Source organism: Bombus bifarius, unplaced genomic scaffold, assembly GCF_011952205.1.
Source record: "Bombus bifarius isolate JDL3187 unplaced genomic scaffold, Bbif_JDL3187 scf7180000008203, whole genome shotgun sequence".
In the NCBI taxonomy this organism is placed as follows: Eukaryota; Metazoa; Arthropoda; class Insecta; order Hymenoptera; family Apidae; genus Bombus; species Bombus bifarius.
Genome location: NW_022884507.1, coordinates 500,549 through 523,272, shown reverse-complemented (window position 1 = coordinate 523,272; position 22,724 = coordinate 500,549). Strand labels below are relative to the sequence as shown.

Sequence of the window (22,724 nt, the reverse complement as noted above, 5' to 3'; positions counted from 1 at the left end):
ATGTATATGTATATATAATATATATATGTATATGCATATATAATATATATAATATATAACATATAATATATATATATGTGTGTATATATATATGTATATATAATATTAATAATCAATAATATTAGTTTGTATCGTACAGGCTATTTTGGGGCTGAAAGCCTGTGGTTTCTCTAATATCTTTGCTTAACCTCCTTACGGAATCCATACGCTTTCTCCCATCGTTACGTTATACTTACAAGTTATTCTTTAATAATATATTTAATCTCGCTTTTGCTAGGTGCAGCAAGGTGTCACGTAACGGAATTTACCATCTTTTCTCTTGCCGTTTCCTCACCTCTCTTTGCATATCTCTTTTCTTTTTTTTTTTTTTTTGTCTTTTTTTCTCATTTTCTTAAGATTCATTAACGAAATAATCATCGTAAATGTATTATAGCTTTACGTTAATTTTTGTTTGTTTCTTCGTTACCATTACTTTTACAGTTTAATACGTTAGCTTTTTTTCTCTTTATCTATCGTAGATTTGTCTGTGGCTATCCCTGATGTGTTAGTTACCCTGCGCTTCCGTCTGGTTGTCGAAATATTGTTGCGAAATTGTGGTCTACGATTAAAATTTCGTCGTTTGTCCCGTGTTTCGAATACGAATTTTGTTCCTCTTTCCTTGTTTCTCGTTTCTTAGCATCTGCTCGTTTCCACTCGTTCGTTCCACCCCTTGTTTCGCACTGGCCGAATAAGGTTCGCGTTTCCGGGAGCTCACCAAGATTTACGATCGAACGGACACGCGCGGCTTCGTCTTTTCCTCTAGCTAACTTGCCGAGCTTTCCGGCGATTCGGCCGGTCATTGAGTGTATATCCGCGTGCTTTAGGTGGCGCGTTGTTTCTCTCGAGTGGGGAAATCTCGATTTGAAGAAGAATTATCGCGACAAAACAAAGCGAAAGAAAGGGAACGAAGCGTCGCTAACGATCGAGGGTACAGTTACGTATTTACAGATCAATGTACAGTCGTCTGTCTGTCCGTAGAGGATATCGCAGCGGTTGGCGGGAGTAGCGCGTGTACTGGGACAATTCGTGGCCGCGATACTTCTTGCGTGGCAAGAGAAAAAAGAGAGAATCTTGGCAAGCTCGCACCACCCTGCGCGCGATTATTACGTAAACCCCGTTCCACCCTATACTCCGGCAATCGTAGCGTGATTTTACGAATGCACGTAATTCCGGTGGTCGCGAACGTTTCTTTACCGCTTTCGAAACCCTATCGAGGACCGACGCAAACGGCTCGCGCGAAAGTGACGTCTATCCGTAACGAATATCGTTGTATCAAACTGAACTATATCAGCGGTTAACATCGAACAGATAAGGTAAAATAATGGTAGTCAATTGGAAGCTCGTTTCGACGCGCTTCAACGGCGGCAGCAAGACGATCCATAGATACGAGGTATTACGTGATTGGTCGATTGATTTCGTTTTAATCGTGGAAGCATGACCGATAATAAGCACGGTGGAGCAACGTTCGGCTAGCGTCGATTCAGATAAAAAGAGATATACAGCTACGTCGGGAAAATAGAGATTGGCGTAAAATTAAAAGACAACGTTTCGGATTATTGCGTATGATTGTCAAACGAGTAACGATCGTTCAACGCGTCAGCTTGCTGCCACCGAGCGCGAATTGCAACAGGTATGTTAACGATCCGCGTATTAAACTATGGTTCGAGTCTTGTAAACCTTAACTCGTGTACATCACAGGCTACCAGGATGTTTTCAAAGTATTACAGTAAGTAAGCGCGTGTGCGTCTCTTCCTCTCTCCGTTTCTCTCTTTTTCTCTTTCATTGGCGCGTATGTCACTTTCTCAACGAGAAGTCTGCAAGTATACGGAGTATTGTTCGACGATTTTTCCTATTTCACGTAGGGCGGCCGTTGCATTTGCTTTAGCCGTTTTACAGTACTATTATTTGGTATGATCGCTGTTGTAGCAGGAACTATTTATAGCGACGATACGAGGAGAGTCGTGTGTCTCGCCCACCAGCCAAAGTCTCCGCTTCCAAGCACCTTGTTGCGTTTCTTATCGACCGAAGGGTAGATGAATTTTTGGTCAGGACGCGTAGCAAGCGCGTAACGGGGGAACGAGCACCAGAAAAGACACCGTCGATGACTCTTCTTCCTTCGAGCTGTCTCCGGACGAGCCGCTAATTTAGCCAAGAAGAAGATACGAGAGAATTTCGCCGGTACGCTCGACCGAGTTTCGCGATCGACGGACAAAGGGAGTTGAACGTCGATATTTTTGTCGACGGAGTAAGACGGAAAAAGACGAAGAAAGACGGAGAAAGAAAGTCAGATGAGAAGAACGGGCGTTGGTGGGTCATAAGCGTGGACCTTGCAAGGTGGAACGTCCGTCGAGCTTACACCCCGGTAGCTGTAAACCCGGCGTGGTAGTCAGTCTTGCGAGAAGAGAAGAATTTCGCGGGAATACCGAGGGCACGCGGCCTATCGTTCTGCTCGTTTATATGGAAGTATCGACGTGTCTGACGTGTACGCGTCTCGAGAAATCGTTAAAAGGGATGGTCGGTTTGAATCGGACGTGTACGCATCCGTGGTACTTCGACGAAGACGACGATCGGCGTGTGACCGCGCTACGATATCACGCGTAAAACGTTCTCTTTTTTTAATCCGGACCATTTTGTTGAAGTAGCGTTGGTGCCGACTGCGGTGGTTGCGGCTGCAGCGATTCGTGATGATGGTGACGATGATGATGGTGATGAGGATGATGATGATGATCAACCGGCGATGGCGTTTGACTGCTCCGTGAAGTATTAAGATCGCCTCCTGTGCTACTGTTGCCGCCACCGCCGCCCCCGCTTCCGCTTGCGCTGCCGCTTGCACTGCCGCTTGCACTGCCGCTTGCGCTGCTGCTTGCACTCCCGCTTGCGCTACCGCTACCACTCCCGCTTGCGCTCCCGCTCCCGCTCCCGCTCCCGCACCCACTCGTGCTAGCGGGATTCGCTGACGGGTCGAAGGCCTTTTGTTCGCTTGGAGGAAGTAAATGCACCATACTAACTGGAACGGGGAACGCGGCGGCGGCAAAGTCAGGAAAGAAACCCTGTGGTAGATTAGCGCCGAGCAACGAATGATGAGGAAATACACCGTCGTCACCCGGGTGCGGCGGTAGACCGGCGAGCGGATGAGCCATCTGCGTCGGCGGCTGGGCGGTCTTAACGTTGTTGTTCAACGAATTCATTACTACTTCGCCCGTTGTCGAGCCCGTGCAGTCCCTTCTCAGTTGTTCGAGTTTCAAACTTTTCCCGTATTTACCTCGCACGTACATCAATAGACTGTTGTACGGTATACCGAAGATTCTGCTTGCTTGCGACGTGGTCATCTTCTTGTTCCAAACGTGCTGCAACGCCTCGGTCAGCTCCGCGTTCGTCCAAGACCGTGGCGGTCCGCCCCTGGGTGCGCTGTGCTGACCTTTCGGCCTTCCCACCGGTAGTCCTCGACCGCTGTGGTCTCCCCATCTGCGCGCCGCGTCACCGTCGCTCCTCTGTTTCTTTGGTTTTTTTCCCGAATGATGGCCACTCATAGCCGCCGCGCCGAAAAGTCCGTGCAACGTTTCCGGTTTAAAACTATCGTGAAGATCCGCCAAAAGGGATCCTCTATCGAGAGCACCCGCGTGAGGAAACAGTCCACCACCTAGAGACGCAACACCGTCCAATGGGAACATGTTCGCGACGGAACTTCGCCGTGGTGTCAACGGAGATTCTTGTTGCTGCTGCTGTTGTTGTTGCTGCTGCTGTTGCTGCTGCTGTTGTTGATACGAATGGGTTCTATTAGTCCCGTGTGGGCTGCCGTCCTGCGGATGATGACCCTGAGGTGGAGGCGGCAATTGGCTCTGTGGATGATTCGGTAACCACTGGTTCGTTATCTGGCCTAGGCTCAGCAGGTAGTCGTTCTGATGATGCGGTGGTGTCAGCGACAAGGCCGACAACGTCGGTAAGCCCGCGGCGGCGGCGGCCGCCGCCGCTACTGCCGCAGCAGACGGAATATCTTGGAGGGAACCATCGGGATGCAGCAGACTCGTGCCGGTTAACGGAGATCCCCTCGGACTACTGGCCGCCTCGCTGCTCTCCGCTTTTACGTTGTGATGGTCGACTCCATTGGGTGACGACCTCTTCATCGAAAGGTTTTCCGCCTCTTCCTCTTGATGTAGGTGGTTCTGCATGCTCGAGTTCGAGCGCTGTTGGTGCTGTAGGTGTTGTTGGTGTTGCGATTGTTGATTAATACCGGTCAGATTCAATCCGCTCGCCAACGGACTAAGACTCGGCGGTGGATGAGGTCGACTGAGATCCTGCGGCACCAATTCGCCGGATCTTCTTCGCGGCCGAGCCTGTTTTCGTCGAGGTAGCAACGGCGATCCGCAATTCTCTCGCGGTTCGCGCATCCCGAAGTTCAAATGGCTCATGTGTGGTAACCTATCGCGATGGTCCCTGCTAGGGTGAAAAATGGCGGGTCTCACTGACGGCACCGGCTCTCGCGTAGACGGCGGCGCCGTGATTTCCGAAACGTTATCGTCCTCCTCTGGAGTTTCTTGCCTGGCGCCCTCGGGTGTCGACGGCTCGCCAAGCAGCAGATCGGCGGTCGGCGTTTCCGGCGGCGATGTCAGCCTCGTTTCCGACGAAGCTAATCCACGCACCTGCAGACTCTCCGCGGCTCTCATCAGTCCTGCCAGTTCCTCGCGACCGACCCTCACCTCGCCACGGTACATAAAGTCGATCAGCGCCGCTACTTCGTGACCGGGAAAGTCCTTCAGTACGATCACCGGATGCTTGCAGGGGTGCTCGGCAAATATTCTTTCGAAGAATGGGCTGCAATTCAAACGTTTCGATTTACATTGTGATTCGATAAATTTACTCGATCGCTAAAATTATTTTACTAAACGCATCGTTATCTCCGTCGATGTCGATTCGCGATTAAACGTACGTGGCCCCCGCGTTACCGTTTCTGCCGAATCTGTTTCTAATCGGTTATCCACGCTGTACGTTTGATATTCGTACGATCGAAGAGCAACACGACCGGAGTAACTCCGTTATGTCGTTCTTCGGTCCTTTTATTCCTTCTAAGACGATTACGTTTCATCTACACCGCCATTGTCAAACGCGCGACCCTTGCTTACAACGAGAACCGAGTATGCAAGATCTTTACGATGCCGGAAAAGAAATTTCTGCAAACTGCACCAGTTATTCGTGTACTTACAGTGTGTTCGTTACAGAGTTACCGTTTTAAAATCCTGACGAATATCCCACTAGAATGTAAATGCAAGCGGTAAATTTGTAATCGCTGCCGCGGTGTTCGTATTTCGCCATCAAACTATTTACGCGAAATATGGATTATCGATTACCACCTTGTGTGCCATGCACGAATAAACAACGCAGCGATCACCGACTTTCTAGAAGAGCGACGCGTCTCGGAAATCTCGCGTCGCAGTCGCAAGAGACGGGGGCATTCGCAACTATAAACGGGCGATAAGCGAAGGAAATTATTCGTTGCTTGAAACGCATGTCCCCTCCGTTGTAGTTTGGGCAATCGGCAAGAGAGCGGCGGTAACTCGATTTGCTGGCAGAAACCACGGGCAAAAAGTTGCAACGAGAATTAGTAGCGTTTCCATATGAAACTTATGCTCGTGGTTGCGTAGGAGATCGAATAATGAGACTACCAATATGTGTAGTCGTTAATGTATTTAAAACAGATCTCGTCGCGAAACGGTATATATACAGTCGTTTAGTTACAGTTTATAATAAATCGTTTGCGATCGCGTTTGTTTGTTTATAATCGTCAGGAGAAAGTCAAAAGATTGAAATTCGTCTTGTTTTACGGTTACATGTAGCGGCGGCATTGTTTTTCTCGGAATTCGTTACTCCTTACAATATCTGTGACATAACGGTCTTGATACTCCGAGGCAAAACAACAATATGATTTGAATCAAATTCTAATTCTTGTGCCGCTACAGTTGCTTTTACGTGGTACGTTGCGCGTGGTGCCGAGAACAGCATTGCCGCGTTGCGTACAACGAAACTGACCAACAAGCCGCGAACAAACGAACAGGCGAGTGTCTCGACGGACGAAGAACGTATCGTTCGATAGAGATCGACACGGGGGAACACGACGGTAGCGAGTATAAAGTGTAAAAGAGACGCGTGTACGTCTATGAGGACATTTAGGTAATATTAGGAGATATTAAATTATCTATGCTGGATGCGTTAATTTTACGAGTAGTGACTAAGCTTCGTTCGAAGCTATTCCGTACTTGAGCTTCTTATACCACGCGAGCTTATCAGGTATATCAACGATTCCTACCAACCACGTAATAACATTTCCCTATCAATGATATTTTTACCAAACGTATATTACAAATCGATATTTAAGATATCTAAAGGGTGAAATATTTCTAGAATCTTCAGCAGCGGATACGATGGGCCGTCGGAAAGTTGGAAGCCGAGCTTGAATCTTTCCCAATTTGACGCCAGATATCGTCCGAGTAATCGTCGCCGATTCTAATGCTGAAACTTCAAACGAACAGCATTTTTTCGTAATTTTATCGTCGAGAACGAAAGGAATTCGCATTTTCGGCACTGGTAATTCAAAGTTGAGAAAATGGCCGTTGAGAAAACTTTGAGCTTTTATTAACGCCTATCCCCGTTAACGAACTATCTGAAACGCGTAAATTTGTCAAATAAATATTTTACAAGCTGTAACGCGAGGTAAGGCGGAATACGAATCACCGAACGATAGAAATTGTTGTCAAAATTTACTGTTGCAATTTCTGTAACGACGAGAAAGAACAAACTATGTAATTTTTATCGTCGATATTTTTATTTTACTGCAGATAGGTAGATATTTTCGGCCAGCGTTGTTATTGTATTACATACTGATAATTTAGCGAAACAAAGCCATCTTCGTCGGCAGTGATGATTCGTCAATGTTGTTTACTCGACGTATGTCATACTGTTTACATAAATAAGTAGACACGTGAGTCATGCTCGGACCACAGGTATATATGCAAGTGTAAATCGGTGCTATTCAATTTCTAATATGACTAATACGTACGACGTCGCTTTATCCGCCTGACCATCGTAACTCGTAACTTCCAACCGTGCTTTCCAACACCATCGTACATTTATTTCAATTCTTTGGATATTTACAAACGTACGCGGCATTCTCGTGTTTTACCGTTTCGAAAGTTGATCAACTTCTATAACGGAGCAAAAAGTATCGCTATTTAAATACGGCTAAATGAGTTAGTATCGATGATTTCAGTAAACGTATACATAGGCGCGCAGATATAATTCTTACTCGTGCTGTACGGTCGACCAACTTTCTTCGAAACGAAATACCGTAGAATATTCGAAGGAAAAACCATCGTTTTCTCAAATCGAGTCGATAAATGATTACCCGCAGTTAAACATATTCTCGATCGTTTGAATACGTCAACGATATTTCGACGGATTTTCGATGAGAAAGAGAGAGAGAGAGAGAGAGAGAGTGACCGAACGGCGAGAAAGGGAGCGAATGGAAAGAACGTAAATGAAAATAACGCAAATACAAGTGTGTACCGTTGGAGACAACGTATACGTATTAACCGAAAGGCTGCACAGCCTTGAATAGAGTCGGGTTTCTTACCTGCAGGCACTAAGCACAACCTTATGCGCCCTGAGGCTGGTCTCGGCACAGACCAGGGTCACGTCGACAAGTATCTCTGCGTGTAGCAACGCCTCAAATGCCTGAAGTATGTGCGTCTGATGATTGTTCCATCGTAAGGAATAGTGCGACTGCAAAGCCATCCCATCAGGACTGTCCGCGGCGCTTGACATTTTCTGACCGCCGCTCGTGCCGTTAGCGGAGCCACCTTGCTCCGTTTCGTCCTCCTTTGTACCTAGAGGTTCTGCGTTCGTTTCTTTCTTCCATGCACGCACGTGGCCAGGCACGTATCGCCAACAATATCTTCCCTTCGACACTATGTTGAACGGCGCTGTACTCCTGAAACGCAAATTACCAAATGTCATTATTAATCCGTGTCTAGAGCTATAGGAATCGAATACAACCGATTGAAAATCTCTGCGAGACAAGAAACGATGCTAACGTTAAGGCAGGAATAAGCAAATAGATGGAAAGTTTGAGCTGTTCGAAAGGAAAATTAGGAAGAGACGTATGCGGTTGATCGAATATCGTAGAAACGAGAGAAGCTGAATATTTCGAGTTGAACCGGAGATCTATGGTGTTTGCGATGTTAAAACGTTGGCGATGTACCAATGTCTCGTCCCTTTCGTTCTTCCTTCTATATAGCAAAATGTATGGTAGATGTAAATGCTAATATACGATAAATATAGTAAATTAATCCTTTAACCGCTCAACGATGACCGAGCGATGCGTCCGTATGTCGTCGTACACAGTTTTCGACCGCAGTTCAGTTTGTTTCTTCGTACGTCGCGACGCGGCGTCCATACTTCGCATGGACCGTAGTTGTCGATAGTTGTCGATAGTTGTTTCGAATTGTACCACGTCCAATTAAATTATCAAGCTTTTCCATATTCTTCGTAATATTGCTTTTATGAATATTTTGCTTTTCGTACATTTTCCTTTTCTCTTTAATATCGTTCAGCCACGTCCTTGTTTATTCCGTATTACGAACAAACAATGTTTACAAGTTTGAGGCTAATTGCGATAATCGATCGTTTTAAATCCATTTTATTTAGACGAGAGTAAATCAAATCGATAAAGCTGAACAAAGTGGAAATGAGAAAGCGCGATGAATATTTTATATAGAGCTTTTATATAGTTTCACGGGAGTAGGTACATATAATGTCAATGAACGTTAATTACATTTCTATTTCAAAATATCGCAGTTTCAATTTAAATCGTCATCGATATACAAATTTCGTATACGAGGTTCCTCCTTTTCGCCGAATAACAGTCCGACGTCTTATGGAGAATAAAAGTCAACAGCGTTCTAAATATTTCACATGCATCTCGATTTTCTCACAGTTCTTTGATAATTATACGATCGACGAATAGTTTTAACCTTATTTTCTGGTAAGCAAAAGCAATATTTTCACGATCTAATCGGCTACATTTACGACACTAATGAGCTTAATCGCTTCTCCGATATCTTCGTCTTGCGGTAGCACCGCTTAAAAATCATTCGAGTTATTTTAAACGGATAAATGAAATAATATTATGTCAAAGAGATTGAAGAATTTGAAATGGTCCTCTGTGAAATTATACATATACATATGCATATACGCGATATTAGCAAATCGTTAAAAAAACGCGCTAGATAGAAAGCGTGCGTTGTTACGGAACTTGGTACGATCAAGCGATACTTTGCTCCATGTACGAAAGTTTCTGAGAATGCGACCAACGAGATTCGACTACGAGTTTTACGAAAAAGATCCGACAAAGATTCGTTGTCTAATCTTATTGGACTTTATATTTACCATACTCGCACAGTTTGTCATCAAGACAAATCTATCGATCGTTGGAATGGTGTTGCGGAATATTTATAGGCACGCGGCAAGAATGTTTCACGAATGCAAAGCTTATTACGTTTGATAAAGGTTTCCAGCAGAACGTAAAAGGAGAACAACGTTAACTATCGGCGAATTAAATTCAATCGGGCGGCGATTTAGCTGTAACGCGTGTAATTTTCTAGAGAAGCTCGTGCATCTATATGACGATGTACCGCGCATTATTACCCGGAAAAAAAGAGATTTATTGATTTCCGTTGTACGGATTTATTAGTCGGCCAACGAAAATTACTCGAATTTGCAATTTTACACGGAATACGTTTACACGCGGCAAACGTTGATCGAACTCGGATGCTCCAGGATGTATACGAATTAATTAAAATTATTTGAACGAATTATTTGACGCAAAAACGACACATTCTCGTGACTTTCGTATACGGTGTTACGGTATCGATTCTATATTTACTTTCGTTGCTTTTCCACGGGAGAATAAATTATTTGTAAACAAAATATTCGTAATATGGCGATGGTTGAATGGAAAAAAGGGTGAACGGCGATGACAATTACTAATCGGTGAATCGTTTGTTGAAAAATAATCATACGTATCGTACGTATCACACGTATGTAGTAACAGTAAAATTTCGATTAAAGACGATGCTAAGCTAATTTCAAGCTAATGACAAGCTAAATTCGAAGTAGGCCATTGGCTTAATATATATATATGTATACGCATACGACGATGTATGATATATGAAAAAAATTGGGTTCCTTGTCATCGAAGATTCGATATATCCTTTATGGAATTATGGAAACGAGAGGGTAAAATTAATGGCGGAATTAATTATGAAAATAAACGGATAATACGTAAATGAACTCGAAACGATGGTTACGAGGATCTTTGCTTAGGCAAAGATATCGTGTACAACTTTGGAACATTACGGAGAATCAAGGTTATACGATATACGGTAGTAAGAGACTTTGGAGTAAGTTGGAGAATGCAGAAAAAGTTCGTCCTTTAGCGCCTTACTCTCGATGTTTACGATACGAGTCAACAACTCTATTTTGAAACAATGTACGATTCAACATCTCATTGACAAAACTCCGTGAGGTGCATGTAGTATTGTTATTGGATCGGAATACGTTATTCGGTTTACAGTACGTATGACGGAGGTTCTTACTGTTCTTTCTGTTCGCGGGAACAAAGCGTCGAGAAATCAAAGTTCACGGCAGGGCTACCACACTGCGATCGGACAGCCAGAGGACCGATGAATTGGCGTATCGCTGCTTGGATTATTCGCTTGTAGTGGCGAACCTGACGTAACGTTTAAACACCGAAACTCGTCGGAATTCAGACCGTGCGTTATTCCTACACGCGGCTGGCTGTCAGTCGGAAGGGAAAAGAACGTAAAAAGAGGGAAATCGTTGGAGTTTCGATTGGCCGAAAGTGGACCCGCAGGCTTCGCGAAACCGCGGTACGTCACTGTGCGCCTGCCGAAAACTCACCGCAAGTTTGTTGTCAAACTCGCACGTGTTCGGAAAAAGTACAACACGGTGTCTGCAGATACGGCCCGTGTTATCGTTCTCCTTTTTTCTTATCTCTTGCTGTACGTTTACACTGGCGTCGAGCAGTTTTGCGAGCGTGGACTAGACTCGGACAAGAGAATATACGGAACGCGGATGATTTCGTCGTTCGTGGCATCCTCTACGAATCTCGAGAAAATCGACGGCTAACCTCCATCTTACGAGAAAGTTTCCGACTCGTTTGTTCGTCTTCTTCTAAATCGTGGAAGAAATGATAACAGCGTTGCGTTAAAAGAAAAGTTGTACGTTCTTTCTTTGCCAATGTTTGGCAACTTGGTGGCGATCATCGAACAACGTTCCATCGTACTGGCTCCCTCGGATCTTGAAAAGATGAATTCTATCGGAACGGGACTCTGAGGTAATTTATCGATAAATAATTTATTCGATAGCGAAATTTCGCGGATAATGTAAATCTGAAAAGGTAATACGTTCGAAAGCGAGCTTCTCTAATTCGTATCTGTTCTCGCGTTCATCGCAGAAACACGCAGTCTGATAACTTCGAAACAAAGTTAAAAAGACACAATACGTTTTAGTTTTGCATGCTTGGCGTTAAACGACTATAACAACCATTGGCCGTGTTTCGCAACTATTACGTTGATTCTTGCTTATTCTAAGTATACTACTATAGGTACGATGACTTGTCAACGAAAGAGCGTATATTCGAGCGTATATTCGGGCGATTGGTTAAACTTTTTGTCGTGCAAAAATCCGGCAAAATAGGACGAATCCTGGTTTTGTCGAGTATATGAACGGCCAACGATGGTGGTAACGATAATTTCACCGCGTGAAAATGTGGTTCGGTGGACAGAGGGAGCAGAATAAGAAATTACGGTTAGAGATATGGACAAAAGGAATCGTCGTAGACGTTACCGGCGCGACGTAGTGATTTGCAAACGATCTCTTTTCGTTTGTCGTTGCTTGGAGAAACGAAATGCTAGCCAGCTGAGCGAGTGAAACTGGTCAACCGGACTACTTAAATTTGTTACCTTGCTGTAGCTCGAACCAGACACGCGCGATTGTTTTGATGTGCCGGTAGCAGTTATCGACACTGCCGGACGAGATCGATTTACCGACCGATCGATCTTTTTTCACGTTTACCGTGGACGACGTTACACCTAAGACTGGTAACTAAGTTCAGGGTGCGTTTCTCGCGCGAAATTGGTCACGACGATAAGAAAGACAGAAAGCACATAACACTGGATTCCGATGACAAATGGATCGCGTTACGAGTTGGAAAAGTGGCGGGGCAACTGCTCCATTTGCTGCAGGGCCGATCCTTCTCGCACTATTTCTCGCACTGATACAGGGTAGAACGACGAGGTATCGGCGACGAGGAGTTGCAGAGACGACGAAAAGCGTAAACGTGCTGCACTGATCCGATGAGGAAAACGCGCGTATACTTGGAGGGAGGTTTCGTTGGCGGGAAAACGAAAGACTGGCGGCAGACCGCGTGGTTGCTGCCGTGTATAAGCGAGGAGGAAGAGGAGACGGATAGAAAGCGCGCGCGGGAGAGGACACAAGAGCGTGGCGCCCCTAAACGATCAGCTGATTTCTCACTGTCATCCACCACCGTCTTCTCGATAACGTCACAAACATGTTCGTTGGTACGTAGATTCGGCTCCTTCGCGCGGTATCCTATCACTCGGTTGACACTCGGTCACTGTAGATCGGCAGCTGGTTGTTTGCCACGCGAGATAATTATTCGATTTCACCATGCGATCACTGGGCTGGCTGTGACTTCTCCGAGCAAGAAGTAGATCGACCCACGCGACTCGGTCAACTATTAACTATTTCGAGGGAAAAACTTGCGAGGAGAAAATTTGAACGGAAAACTCGGGCGTCGCTAAAGAAACGTTAAGAGAAAACTGACCGTATCGTGTGGCTTGCGTGTGCGGCACAGCGGCGTCGGCGACGGCCGGTGAGTGAATGCGCCGTGACGTTAGGCGCCCCTCCTAAGATCCCCGCCCCTCTCGCTCCTTAAACATCTCCCTCCCACACGACGCGTCATCTCTCTTTTCCCGCACGATACATGCCGCCGCTCGCTTGCTCTCACGCTAACCAACCAACCTCCCTCTCTCTTACCGGCCGCCTGCCCCCTTTCGCCCGCCAACCCCTTTCCCATATGCTTTCTCCTCTTCGTCGCTTTACCGCGCCCCGCGCGCAATCCTACCACCACCTCTCACCACCCCTGGCGTGTGTCCTGCCGCTCCAACCAACATTCGCGGACCGCCAACTACCCCTTTCCTTCCTTTCTACTTCGGCCAAATCTACCGTTCCATGCGAGACGCGCTCCTTCTTGTTGCCCTAACTCGCGCCTTTCCTTCCCCCGGCTATCTATCCTCTCTCTACCCAGCGCTTTGCTTCGCACCACCGTTCCTCGCTAGCTACCACGAATCCACGCGTTCATCCGCCAGCCGATGCAACCGATAAGAAAAGTTGCACGTGCACGCGACCGATTCCACGTTTCTCCACGTTTCTCCTCGTTTTGCCCCATTTCCAAACGCCAGCATGCCGTCAGACAGTATGTTTTCTTGGTAGTTTCGCTCGATCGTACCGGCTTCCATCGAGACAGCCGCATACGGCCGTTTCGTCCGAATTCCATCTCTACCTGCGTTGCGTTTCGCAATTACGCAATTACGTACGCAATTACGTACGCGTGGTCGTCGTTCCACGTAATCTTTCGTTTCTTTCGGATCGCTGGAAATTCTTGGATTCGCGTCGTCCAACAACAACGTTGAAACGTGATTGCGCGCGGTCGCCAGCAACGATCCAAGAAAAACGACATCCATGCCTCTTGCGAGTCGCTGGAAACTCGAAATACGCAAGTTCGTAGATCGATGGCCGACCGGAGACGATAAATACGAAGCAGGTGTCGTAAAGATTTCGAGGACGGCGAAAAGCGGAGCACGAGGAGTCAAGGCCGTCGCCGGAGGTAGCACTAAGAGGGTGAATTCCAAGTTCAGCACCTTTCGAAGGTTCTTGGATCGCAACGGGACACCATAGGAAGGTAAGAACTGTAGATAGTTTCCTCCTTCCACTTACAGTCATGCTGTCTCTCTTACGCTTCCGTGTTTCCATCCGTTTATATACTTCCGCCAAATACTTTAGCGTCTCTTATTCTCTCTAGTCGATATTTTTCCACCACACGACATCGCGTTTAACAATTTTCCACGATTTATTATACGTTGTTAGCTTCGATTTATTTTTAGAAATATCGTCCGACAAAAAGTGAGGTTTTTCTATATACAGTAAGCGACCTTTGTATATCGCTGACGAATAATACTGATTTAACGTTATTAATCGATTAAGCGATAGATATACGGTTCTCTACATTCGACCATCTTTTCATCGAGAAACGCAACGTTTACGTACACTTACGCGTAGTTGTTTCGAAGTAATCGTCGATGAAAATTTGTTAAGCGCTATCGCGCGTATTTGTCGGACGTGGCTGTTTAAAAATGAAGATGAAAAGCACTCTATTAAACATTGGTATTGTCGCAAACATCTTCGAACGTAGTTCGTTGTCCAAAGTTTCGCGGATGAAAGCCAAATCACGTTACTAGTAATTATACCAATAGAATACAAACTTGCACGCCCGTGCCAGCGTGTAATCTCGAACTTGCTGTAATTATATATTCGAAAGGAATATGAAATCTCGGATGAGTTTCGATCGATCGTTGACACGTAGAAAGTCGAAGGACCGTACTTTCGCGTACCCCGTGCGCGATGCGAATCATGGAAAAAAGCGCGCGTCCTTTCGCAGAACAAATTCTTGTACGATTCCGAACGAATCGCAAACTTTAACACGTTATTTCTACGTGACGTAAACGAGAGGCGCGATCGCGTGACAAACGACATAAACGTAATAATTTCAAGAATTCTTTGCTTACCTATAGAACCAACGAACTTTGTGCTCACAGTTCTATAAGGCCGAAACCTTAAATTCCGATTTCAACGAGTACACGTGGATCCATGAGGGGCGTAGATCCGGTAACGCTCAATTTGCTGCAATATATCCACTATCACTATCCTTTGTTCACTTCGGAGCGCGTAAAAAATATCACGAGTCACATCATTCTGTTCGGTAGATGTGGAACTTAACAGCTGTTACGCGAGAGACAAGTATCACAAAGAACGGTGCAAGTTGTCCCGTGGCGGAATCCACGTTAGTTTCGGCACATACCACGAGTGCATCGGCCAAAAGCTTGACCGTGATTTATCATCAACTGGCGTTCCCGCGGGGGTGTTTTATCACAGTCGTGTCGGACGGGTGGTCGATCGCGTGGCACGCGTGAAATTCCGCAGGTGGTGGACGCAGCTCGTCCACTCTCGACGTCGGACTTCCCTGTGAATGTATAAGATGGACGCACACGCACACGCACGCGCACACGCACACGCACGCGCACACGCACACAAACAAACAAACAAACGCACACGCACGCACGCAGGCGCGCGCGCGCGTGTCCATACACACACACACGTATGCAGATACACACACGTACGCAGGTACACACACGTACAGGCACACCAACAGGAACACGAACACGAATACGAACACGAACTGGAACACGCACGTACACGTATACGTGTGCGCGCGTAAATACACGATTTCCACACAGGTGTGCGGTGGAGCGGCGGCGGGCGGCCTGGCTCTTAGAGCAGTCGCGTTGTGACTGCCTCTTCGGACTTGCCACTGAAAGTGGAGAACGAGGCGAAGAGTCCCACCTCCTTGTGCCACCTCCAACTGGGTGGGTACCAGCCCATCGGACCCTCCCTCTCCTCTCTTGTCTCGTCCAACCTTTTGCTTCAGCGCTATACGTGCCGTCCGTCCAGAGAGCCGTCGAACGTGTATAGCCGATTGTACGCGTAACGTGCGTGCTTCGTGTCGGACAGAACCAACGCTACTGCCGAGCTTTTGCTGTCCAAGCAGCCGAGTTAGCCCCTTACCTACGCTCTTGAGATTCTCTTCTACCTGGGGGTGAGTGGCGGGGGGCACTTTGCTACCTACTCGGCTAAGATTCCTTAACCGTGCCCTAAATAATACTGGCTTCGAGGGAGGTACACCTGCTCGGCAACCTGTGGCCTTTCGTCCCTTTTCGACCAATGACCATACAACCTACAACTTCCGTTAGAAGCGCGTTTAAATCTCGCCAAAGAAGCGGAGCTTTTTCGCTAGATCCGTAGGATTTTCCTTGACGCTTCGCTAAGTCGCTTGTCCGTCGTCGAGGTATGCAGTTTCTTTCGGTGGACGTTGTTCGACGGAACGATGATACGCTTGAGCAATTCTTTTAAAATGTATATATAGCCAAAAGTATATAGTTACGGCGTTTGTCTTTTGTCCAGTGTCGTTCGTTTATCGTTAGTAACCCAACTATCGGTCGAAACCAACCAAACTTCCGATGCTGATTTACGGCCAAAATCTGCTTCTATATATTTCCGATACTTGCAATTTTACATCCTTCTGTTCCGTGATACGGCAAAAGCTAATCAGAATATGCACGTAGTAGGTAATTGTTTCCACATCGAAAGCGTTATCTCGTTTTTTCTTATTTCGAATAAGACGATGCAAGCAACGACGCTTTGAAATTTTACGCGTTAGGACGACGGCCGGTACGATCTAACGTATAAGAGTACGATTCAAGCTAATCGCTAAACTCTTTATATCTGCTAACAGCTGAAATCTCGGTAGAGATTGTAACCACGATTCTATTAGAGTTACAAACATAATTATAATTTGCATATTTGATTTATCATGTCAAATGTGGCATGTAACGCAGTTGTTAATATCCGTAATATCAGTTAGGTTTTGGAAGCATAGTTGGTTCAAACTCTCCGTCCAACGATTGGTTTGAACGAATTACAAGTATCACGCGAAAATACACAAAATACGACGAAAGACGTTGAATATAGTCGTTTCTATTTTGTTATTAATTACTTTTAGTACGCATGCCACGAATTACGATAATGCACATGATACGATAGGTTTGCATGAGAAGCTGTTGACATCGTATAATTCTATTACACAGTAATCCGTTACATTCGTTGCTTCGTGGTAAGGTATTCATACGTGCGTATATATTTTATATGTACGCTATAATGGTTGTAATTAAGAAAGAAAATATGTATATTTCGATTACTATCGATACGATAATCGTGCACGTTCGTTTCGACGATTGCTGCAACTTTTCCGTTATTAAAATATATCAAAATGAATAAATATCACAGTACTAATATACTAGGAACACACGTATTATACACGGCACCGATAACGAAGTAGCTAATGTATAAATGAATTTGAATACGTATATTTCGAGGGTTGTAAATTTCGCGTTATCGAACAAACTTCCTGTGTTTAAATTTTATCAATGCCCTTCATAATGCGTAATCGATGCGTAAAGGACGATAAATCGTTAACCTGGTACGTTGTCATTTATTTTGCCGGCAGAAATATGCTTAAAGTTCGGATAATCGGTTCTTCGATAACATACCTATTTCGATACACGCATGTATTGAATATTATCACACGAAAATATACGGTAATTTTCGAAGCGATCTTCGTCATCGCACTATCTTAACGCATGATCTGCCTTGAACGCTGTCAAACGCTATACGATTAAGACGTGCGAAGGACATAGATAGAAATTCCTTATAATCGAACGATATTTTTTTTTATTACCGTTCTACGTGTTCATCGTTGCTCGTTAAGCGATCTCAGCACGACGATATTTACTATATTCGATAATTTAATCGCTTTCGATAATTCCGAGAAACGTGGAAAGGAAGAAAGCAATGAATTATCAAGTTGCGCTATCGATGATCCTAAGGCGATATGTTTAAAAATGCGCGCATTTAGCATTAGACTGTCGGTTGTGTTTTACACGAGGCGTTCAAATCACAAAATTTCTCGAAAGGATGTACGACTTCTTCTACGATTTCTCCATTCTCTACGTTATATCGAATTTTTGATAAAACCCAGTTTCTGCGATTACGATAATATCGCGTTAAATATCGCATTAAAACTGTACTAATTTTCTTGCTTGTCTGTTAGACGGACTATCGTTTGTTTCGAAGCGCGAAATCTACATTTTTGAATACCGATTTGTCTCATGGAAACGCATGTAGCAAATTATTTGGAAATCTATGAAATAATGATAAAAAAAACTATGTGAAAATTTTACACGAGAATCACTATAAGAACGACGAAATGATTTACGTTCGTTTCTTCGTGTTCCGTTCTCTCGATGATTTCTCCTAAAAACCGTGTATCGTTCGTGTAGTTAAACGAGCATGTGGACGTTACGATAAATCAACGATATAACTTTTATTTACAATAAACGTAATCTTTCGAGTACTACAAATTATACAACTTGCACGTGTATAATTGAGTGTAGGTAGAAACGAATACGAAATTATTGCGAATTTGTTGGGAATAATTTACACGTACTTGGCCTGAAATTTATTACGTACGATCGAGCGTAAATTAAAAAGCTGTATTCGGTTTAATACGGAGACAGAGATAACACGGGGATGTAACGTAAAAGCTGAACAACCTTGATTTCGGGCCGAACGATCTAGACATTGATACCGATGTAACCGATCGAGACCTGCTTAATAACTTTTCACGGAAAACTCGCAAGCATCGAACAACGGTATATTTTAAGCGATTACGGATATCACGAGATGTTTTTCTACACAAGCGCTACGAAAGAGAGAAATTTTTAATTGTTCTTACGGTATCGCACCGCGAACAATTTACACTACGCACGATGCGTTTTATGAATTTAGGAAATGTTGCCTGCCTAGCCACGCAGAATGTTATAAATTACGTGTGCTTTCTTCTATACCTTACGGCTTATAAATCCACTTGCGAATGCTAGTGCGTTAACCGTAGCTGCAACAGATACGTAAAGTAACTTTCTTGAAACTTTCTAAGCAAGCAGACGCAAGATTTCGAACAAATTTCTTCAAATTCATCGTGGCGCAACGTTAAAGAAAAGTATCGTTAACACGATTGTCGCGTGTGACCATGTATAACCGTGTATGAAGTATTAACCTCTGAGGCACGTAATTATGGCACGTATATCTCGATCGAGCCAAAAAACCTTGTAAATATGTTTCAGAATTTTAAGTAATAGCCTTCCATAAAGAATCTGGATTCGTGGTTCGTGCAACGCTTTGGTCGTCCCCCGGAAGCCTCGGGCGCGGATCCGTCGTGTCCGCCGTTCGCTCGCGGTCGTCGAACCTCCGCGAAATTAATTAATATTCCATATCGTGTTGATAATCGTGACGATCGAAAGACTCGCAAAATCTAGTTGGCCCGTCGTATTTGATAGAATTTGAAGCGTCGTACGAGGGAATAGGTACTACGAGCGATGATTGTAGGGGGTCAGGGGGAAGGGGGCACCGAGCGAAGGTGGGGCAACACGGTTAGGTGGAGGACGGGGGGAGGGTGGCGAGGTGGTCGGAGGAAGTACCTACTTCCGTACCCATCCACTCGTCCTTGTGTCCCTGTTTAAAGGTCTCGCCAGTGCAGCCTGGTACCACTGCACCCCTCTCCCCCTAACGAGCCAGGCTCAGTCACCCCCTGCCAGCAGCGCGTTGCTGCCACTACCACTGCCGCGTCTCTCCAAGCCCCGAGTCAACCCCCGTGTCGCCCCACTACCCACGAAGAAGCGGTCCCAGTGGTTCTCAGACGGCTGGTTGCCGCGCATACACCTATATAGATGTACAGATATATACGCAGAGAGGGCTGGTGGGGCGGGTAGTGCCGAGCACGCGTCACGAGGCGCTAGAAAAGCGAAGGTGCCCACGGATGTATTTTTTAATTATTGATTTTAATGACGAGGGGAGCCGCTGCCAACGCCATCTTGGATGCTGGGCGGAGTAAGAAGCGTCTCTCCCCCTCCCCCCAACCACCCACCCACCTCCGCCCCGCTGCCCTCCCGCCCTCATCGTCCTCATCCTTCTCCGGTCTGGTACACTCTTTCCGTCTTTCTTCGCCGTTCGTCCAGCGCTTCCTACGTGGACTCTTTCCTCCTTCGTTCTTTTGCTCTGCACGCGTTCGCTCGCGCCCACCCACCCCTTCCTTCTGTCTTTTCATCCTTTCTCTTTCCTTGCCTCTCCCGCTCCCGCTCCCTTGCTTTTCTCTTTCTCTGCTTCCTTCTTTTGCCTCCTTCTGCCGTTTCCTCGCTCTTTGTACCCCGAACGCTCGGCCTTTCCTCCTGCCCTTTTCCCTTGCTTCTCCTTCTCTCTTTCTGTTCGGCGGATTCCTCGTAGGTTACCCCGCATCGTTGCCCATCTCCTCTTCTTCTCGACTAATGCCGAGAGATAGACAGATGATGATTAAGAAAGCGCCGCTACGTGTGAGGACAACGCCGCGACGCTCTACTCCTTCTCTCTGCGCCCCGCTTCGCCCCGCTTTGGCCCGCTTCGCCCCGCGCCAACTCGCGCCACGACACTCCGGACCCTCTCCCCCCTCCCCCCTCCCCCCTCCCTCCCTAGCCCACACTCCGTTTCTGTCGAGTTTTCTTCTTGATTTTCCTACGCTTCCTCCGTCCGTTTTTTTCCTCGTCGCTTGATTTCCCTTCTAGTCCCTTCTTTCCTTTTTCCTCTCGTGTTGCAGCATTTTCTCGCGGTTGCGTCCTTCTCCCGTTACGATTCCCGATGACGGTTTTAGGTTAACGTTGGTCTATCTACGCTCGTACGGGACACGCGAGATCGGCGACGGCCAGTCGTTATCCGCAATCCGTTCCGGTATACGTTGGTACGTTGTCGAAAATCCAATCAATTTTATACTTAACTTTCTGTTGGAATCGCTGTCGTTGGGTCACAGCTAACTCACGACAGTTTGGATTCAATTATTACATAATTTTAGAATCTTACAACCTGTCAAATATTAAGTATACAAGTTTGAGTGGAATATCGAAAAACTTGCCATTTATATTTATATATCGCGACTTAACGATATCGTTGACGAAAATACTCCCTTCTTGCCTATATTTGAGACGGAAATCTAACCGGAACAAAAATAACACAAAGTAAATGCATCTTTGTGCGATTAATACGTATTCCAGTTTTTCTTACAGTTATAAACTTGAAGTTATTAATTAAGATACAATCGTTCGTGATCTTTATTTATTTATATCGAGTTTGATCGTGCATTAATATTTCGAAGGTAAGCGTAAATCGTCGGAGACTAAGTTAAAAGAGTGGCAGTTTTGAAAAGATCTAAAGGTACGTTTTAAGAAGCTGCAGTTGAAACGCACCGAAACCAACGATAGGACTTTTAAGGCACGCTTCTGTAGCTCGCGTGGCTGCAGTAAGCGGCTAAGTGTACGAGTTTACTCTGTACGTATTACGTACATACGGTGCCTGAAAATTGAGCCTAGTACGCGGCGAACGTGAACTGCGCTATCGGTAAGCTTATGTGCAAGTTGTATCGTTTTCTTGCGTCACAAGCTTCTGTTCGCATCTACCTAGTCCATATGTCCTCCGTACGTCGTACGTCACTTCCTTTCTACCGCTACGAGTATAATCGTATAATAATAGTATAATATATGTAAAAAGTAAAAGAACGAAAGATAAAAAATGCCAACTTTTATATTGGAATTTATTCGTTGAAAGAACGGTTTAACGCAAGCTTTCTAAAAGAAATACTATATTAACTTATTACCGAATTAACTTATTTAACTTATTACTAAAGTCTGAAGTAAATGTCGATGTACCTGAAAGCGAAGAAGTATAAAACTTTTAAATACAATTCTTGTTTGTACGCTATTCTTTAGCTCGTAATTGGTACGGTAATATCCACGGGACCCCGTGGACATATCGAAATTTATAGATCACTGAAAAATCAGTAGGAGATTTTAGTATCGTGAATTATATTTGTCGTAAAAAATGATACCTCGCCGAAAAACTGCTCAAGTTATAGATATTGAGTGGTTAACAGATAGTGATATGTATAGTAGGTTCGCGATAGGTATTTTCTAAATCACTACAAAAGTAAAGACTTATTCGACTCTAGTGAGTCGCATTTACGGTCTAAGAGACATAATTTGTTTAGGTTATTCAAGCAGATGCTAACTCGTCACGAATGAAGCAAATAGGTTCGTACAAGATAGATAGTTATACATACGCAGAATCGTGGAACATTCCTTATTGTCGAGTATGGCGCGTATTTAGAAGATAAGCCAGTGCTAGGATTTTAACGGCACGAGAACATTAATCATAACCGATAAGTGTTTCGGAAAAGTTACCGCGATTATTTACTTTTTCAGGTTAACGTGATTTCGAACATTATTCTCCGTGCTTAGTCATTGTACATATAGAAGGGACGAACAGCGAATAGTCAAAGTTCAAGTATATGTACATATATGTTTTTGTAACTCCGTTACAAATCGCATTTTCTTATAGTTCAATGGTTATCGTATGATTCACAGACCCTAATAAAGGCGAAGCGTGTTCTCATTGCGGTACTTCTTCTCTGTTTACAGTCGGCGCAAGTATGTTTATCTGCGCGTGCACCTAACCACACGACGTCCTCGTGTGCAACATATAGTTGTTGCGAGTTTCTTGGAACATGGCCATTGAAGAGGTATTTCCGATCGGGTCGAACGCTTTTGCGGATCGTTAATTAG

General features: G+C 45.1%; 1 protein-coding gene across 1 annotated transcript; it reads right to left on the bottom strand.

Moving 5' to 3' along the window:
• Positions 1-2,308: 2,308 nt before the first annotated feature.
• Positions 2,309-13,714, bottom strand: LOC117210439 (protein jim lovell-like). Its single transcript, XM_033453455.1, has 3 exons — positions 12,959-13,714; positions 7,664-8,020; positions 2,309-4,851 (listed from the first exon to the last, which is right to left on the bottom strand). Exons 2-3 carry the CDS (start codon positions 7,852-7,854, stop codon positions 2,655-2,657), a joined length of 2,388 nt encoding a protein of 795 aa, XP_033309346.1. The 5' UTR covers positions 7,855-8,020; positions 12,959-13,714; the 3' UTR covers positions 2,309-2,654.
• Positions 13,715-22,724: the final 9,010 nt, after the last annotated feature.